At 38.6% G+C, this 5882-nt stretch overlaps 1 protein-coding gene across 1 annotated transcript; it reads right to left on the reverse strand.

The window, feature by feature from the left end:
* Positions 1-337: 337 nt before the first annotated feature.
* On the reverse strand, positions 338-5680 carry LOC111965807 (stonustoxin subunit beta-like). Its single transcript, XM_023990124.2, has 4 exons — positions 5564-5680; positions 3571-3709; positions 3323-3369; positions 338-2427 (listed from the first exon to the last, which is right to left on the reverse strand). Exons 2-4 carry the CDS (start codon positions 3702-3704, stop codon positions 1886-1888), a joined length of 723 nt encoding a protein of 240 aa, XP_023845892.1. The 5' UTR covers positions 3705-3709; positions 5564-5680; the 3' UTR covers positions 338-1885.
* Between the last annotated feature and the right edge of the window lie 202 nt (positions 5681-5882).

Consider the following 5882-nt stretch of genomic DNA (forward strand, 5'->3'; position numbering starts at 1 on the left):
AAAGAGCAAGATTATTTGTATTTGTCAAACTTCAGCCAGGCATCGATTTTCGTGTCTCCAGAATAAGACTCTTGATATTTATTGGAAATGAGCATCAAGCTCATCACCGTGCACTTCCGCACCGCTGTGAAGTTCATCAGAATGTATTTAATCTGTAGCCTAATAAACCGCATGCTTTCCGAGTCCCAGTCGGAGGACAGTACACCATAACATCATGTGACTCAAAGTTTACTTCGATACAATGATTATTCTATAAATATTTGTGCATAAAGGCATTTCCATCACCATTTCTCGCATAACTAATTTTACCGACACAAAAAGATCCAACCTTGTTTAGAGTATTTTGWTTTATTGACATTTGGAAAGTTTACCAACAAATTAGCTATTTCCATTTGGCGTGCCGTGACATTTTTTATCTATCATGTACTTTACTCGTGTAAAAAGGCTGGATGGATACCTGGTTCATGTGAGTTTCATTCAAATCATCTATTGCTCTGTTGTGCCCTGGCCAAGAGGCATCATCAGAAATATACGTACTAAATCACATTCACTGACAAGACACTTCAATCATAGTCTAAACCATTGGTAGACAGGTACTGTAGGTAGGATTCAATTTATTGAAAAGCCATATTCTTGTAAATGCAAATGAAAACATCTTCTTTCATCTGTATAAAATTGCATAAAGGATTGTTGTGTGAACATTTTGACAAATATGTGTTCTACCGATGGCAATATTTACAAACACCAAGGAATYAAAACAATATCAAAAAGATAATTGATTTAAAAAACATGTCTCTGCACTCTCAGAAAAAAAGGTACCGTATTGTACTTAAAGGGGTGGAAACGCTTGTCACTCTAGTGGTATCCTGTTATTATTATTACTCATTAGTTATGTTATAGGAACATAATAGTACCCTTGCAGTCCGCACATTAAAAGAGCCAAAAAGGTACAAATGTTCCTTTTTAAGGTACAACCTCAGTGACAAAGCTTTTTGTTCATTTTAAGTGCCAAAACCTGGGATGTCAGAAAACAATTGTGGTGTCAGTTACTGTAGCCTAGAGGTTAGAGCGTTGGGCCAGTAATGGAAAAGTTGCTAGTTCAAATCCCCAAGCMRACAAGGCCCTTGAGCAAGGCACTTRACCSTAATTGCTCCAGGGTCGCTGTTGATGATGGGGGAATTGTGATATGCAGAACATCTCATTTCTAATTACCACATGTGTATAAGACATATACAGTATAAGCACCCACCAAATTCTTTATAATAAATATACCTATTTTCTATACCAGGTCTCTCACATGTACAGTTTTCACCCTCCCCCTTCTGACACAAAGGTAATAAATTCAGGGGGTAGCCCTGACCAGGATTTGAACCTGGGTCCAGGGACTGTTAAACCAGCACCATACCCATCATGCCAAGAGGTCCATACCTCTTGACAAGGCGGCTCAATGTTGGGTTAATGTCGCTATAATATTATTTACAGCTCTTTATTGTCACATGYTCCTTACATATGTATATACGTCTTTATAAAGACTTCAAAACGAGCATCAGATATGCTCAAAYTCAAATGAACATAACCATGGACCACTGGTACAACACTTCCACTCAAGGGTGKCCAAAAATAACTAATTGAAAGCCACTCCCCCAATAAGCTACACCTCCAATGATTGTACTTTTATATTCAAAATATTGGGTACAAAAATGTACCATTGTACTASATTACTATGTGTACATAAGTACATAATGGTGTATGTTGATATTTGTACCCCAGGGAACAATGTCGTACCCTAACCAWACMMTTTTTTCTGAAAGTGTGTGTTCTGTCATGCTTACAGGTGTTTGAACTGGAGTGTGACTTCCCTGATGTTCCTCCAGGAAACAGGAGGCTATTCTACCTGACACAGGGTCACTGAGGAGCCAGTCGCCCAAATCCCAAACCCTGGGTRGAGGGGCTCAGTGAATGTGGAGTGGAATGTGTGCACRCGGATYAGTGTGTCAGAGGAGACGCTGTAGAAGGACAGAGTGCCAGCGGGCCAGTCCAGATACACTCCTACTCTGTTTGAGTGGGAGGAGGAGGGGACAGGTATGGCAATTCTCTCGTCATTGTGCCAGGCATTGTAACCGTCATCAGAGCAGTGCACACTCCAGGACTTGATATTGAATCCAAGATCACAGTCATTACCATCACCTATCCTGTTGATTCCTTTATATGTCACTGCTATATCAGCCCCTTCCCCACTCCACTCTACCTCCCAGTAACAGCGCCCAGTCARACCCTCTCTACACAGCACCTGTCTGCAGAAGYCAAATCTCTCTGGGTGATCAGCATACGGCTGCTCGTCTCTCACCTTTGTCACCTTCCTGTTCTGCTCAGACAGAGAGAGCTCTCTGAATGCTGTGTTTGGGTCCAGTGTGAGATCAGAGGCATCTGATGGGGGAGACCAAGACAACATGACATCATATTATATCAATAGAGCCAACCAACACCGTTTACTGTTCTCCAGCTACATATGGTGTTGTCAGTGATTSTCAGACATCGGACTGGAGCCCAATCGTTGCTTTCAGAACACTTTTCTTCTATCTCTTGAATCAACATTAGAGAATGTTTGTTCCCGTTCCTAATTCTACATCAGGCTACAGGAAGCAGTTCACCAACAGTGCCAGCTACAGAGTTGACGGCATCATTCTAGTTATATTTAGTGGGATGTTGGTGGTTTGGATCTATGGTTCCATAGAATGAGAGTTTCAATCTGACTGGACCAACTAGTTCAATCAGGTGTTCTGGAATTATCTCTGGCCCTCTGTGTGGCCGTATCACATGTAAAATATATAAATTAATCAAATAAGATGATAAAAAAAGAGAATGACATAGCTGTAAAACATGATCCTAAAAATAAACCATCAGGTTAGTGAATACCCTTGGTGTTAAATATGAGAGTTTCAGCATGAGATATCCTTTATATATTATTTACACATTTTTATTTATTTTACTAGGTCAATATGGCTGCTGTAAATGTTTTGGCGACAAACTGGTGGCAATTGTGAACAAAGTCAATAGTTGGAAGTTCATTGAAGATAATGCCATTGTTGATTACATGCTTTTTTCATTAAGTAGCCTATTTTCTCTTGAACCTGGTCTATCCACTAGAGAATCATGGACAATATTGACACAGATATAAACAATGACTACTATATATGAATAAACATTAAAGTGATTTAATTATAAATGACCAAAGTTACTATAGATTGCAATAGATTTTCTGTTAATTACCAAAATCACTGAATAAATTACCAGTGGCTTTGCAACCCTAGTCAACACTCACATTTCCTAAGATTGGATTTTGAACAGCACTCTCCACCATGGTCCACACTGTAGGAATAAAACACCATGATTCCATATCTCTCACTCACACACAAACACACACACACACGCACGCACTAATCCTTTCTGTTGAGTAATGATGATGTCATATCCCTGATACAAGAACATACAATTCAAGTTATGGATACACTCACAAGCCAGCATATAGGAAGTATCTTTCTATCTCACTCTCTCAACCTTTCCTCCCACCTGTCAGTGTCACGTTCCCCAGAGAAACTCATCTTAGAGGTAGTGGCCCCCTCTTCTTCCGTTCTTCCCCCAGAGAGACTAATCTTAAAGTCCATCGCCCCCTCCTCCTCCTCTCTTCCCCCAGAGAGACTCATTGTACCTAAACAAAGACATCCAGCATTTAGAAAAAAATATACAGACCAAAAATGATCATGCAATACAATAGTTGTAGTGCAAAGTGACTGATTGAAAAACAATTAGAGAAAACCAACAATAAAAAGCTGGCCAATGCTTACATCATTATAAGGTGGGGTCACTAAAATTATACACAAACCTTTTTATTTATTTGGACAGTGAAGCTAAAACTTTTAATTTGGCTCTATGCTCCAGGATTTTGGATTTGAGATMAGAACAGAATGTCACCTTTTATTTGAGTGCTTTTTCATACATATGTTTTACCATTTAGAAATGAAAGCACTTTATGTATCTAGTCCCTCCATTTGAAGGTGTCATAAGTATTTGGACAAATTCCCTAAGTGTATTAAAGTAGTCAAATGTTTGCAGTTTGTTTTTGTTGTATTTCAAATTATGACGTGCCTAATACAATACATACATTACATTATTTACCATTAATTTCTATTGGACACACAAGAGACAAATTAAAACTTTTAGATTCCCTGTACAAATAGATAGGGAGGGGAGTGTTTTGACAGAATATTGACAGAATTGACAGAATTGAGTATTTTCCACTGTATTGTTCTGTTTTTGTCTTCTWTTCCAGTGTCTGTGGATTCTGTCTATCAGTGATCCAAGGTCAATGAGTGTTGCAACCGCTGTCCGTATCAATAAACCCAGGTCATATTGTAACGAACATGAATGACTGATTGATTGTACCTGTGGCAGCTCATTCCAGTACTTCTCCTTTACACAGTCTACTGAAACTCTTCTGTGTAACGTATACGCCGGGAGTCAGGAAACAGGTGTAGAAGGTGTATTTAATAAAGAACCGATACAGTAGMACAAACAAGAGCCATGTACTGAACRTGAGAGAAAACAATAACACCTAATGACTGAAGACAACTGAGGGCTAAATAAAGGGGGAGTAATCAAGGAGGGAATGATGACCAGGTGTGCGTAATGATGGGGAACAGGTGTACATAATAATGAAGCCAGGATCGGTGGTTAGTAGACAGGCGACGTCGAGTGCCGGAGGGAGGGAGAAGGAGTAGACGTGACAATCTGCAATATTTACTGCTTTTAGTTGGTCATTTGAAATAAATATCTTGAAGAATATAATTGATGTCTCATGAGCTTAGTACAGCTGTCTAACCCATCATAGCCCAACATATAAGGTTATTCAACTCCATTGTTTGTACTAACCATTACTAGAATCACATACATTTCATTATTCATCCAGTGGTGGAAAAAGTACCACATTTCATACTTGAGTAAAAGTAAAGACACCTTACAAGAAAATGACTCAAGTAAAATTTAAAGTCACCCAGTAAAATACTACCTGAGTAAAAGTCTAAACGTATTTCAATGTACTTAAGTATCAAAAGTAAAAGTATAAATATTTTAAAATGTCTTATATTAAGCAAGCCAGACAACACTATTTTCTTGTTTTTTTAATTTACGGATAGCCAGGATCAACACTCAGACATAATTTACAAATGAAACATTTGTGTTTAGTGAGTCYGCCAGATCAGAGGCAAGGGATGACCATGGATGTTCTCTTGATAAGTGTGTGAACTAGACAATGTTCCTGTCCTGCTAAGCATTCAAAATGTAACGTGTACTTTTGGGTGTCAGGGAAAATGTAAGGAGTAAAAAGTACATTCTTTTCTTTAGGAATGTAGTGAAGTAAAAGTAAAAGTTGTGAAAAATAGAAATAGTAAAGTACGGATACCACAAAAAATGACTTAAGTAGTACTTATTATTTTTACTTAAGAACTTTACACCACTGTATACATCATACATTTCACTATACTGTCATCATTAGTTGGGTTCTTACCTTGTAGCCTGAATATTACACCCAGAATGTCGCATTAGATTAATAAAATATCTTAGAGATGTTGTTAGGGAACCACCTCAATGACGTGACGACTCCTACTAGGTGCGGCCACCTACAGTTGACCTTTGGATACAGTAACTGAAGGTTCCCTCCCTCCTGTGTGCTCTGGGTATTATCTGTATGGGTGTGGCTGTGTGTATGTGGGTCGAAGTATGTACAGTGCCTTCAGAAAGTAGTCACACCCCTTCATTTTTTCCACATTTTGTTGTGTTACAGCCTGAATTTAAAATGGATTAAATGTATTTATTTTGGCCCTGGC

Source organism: Salvelinus sp. IW2-2015, linkage group LG6.2 (genome assembly GCF_002910315.2).
Source record: "Salvelinus sp. IW2-2015 linkage group LG6.2, ASM291031v2, whole genome shotgun sequence".
NCBI classification, from domain to species: domain Eukaryota; kingdom Metazoa; phylum Chordata; class Actinopteri; order Salmoniformes; family Salmonidae; genus Salvelinus; species Salvelinus sp. IW2-2015.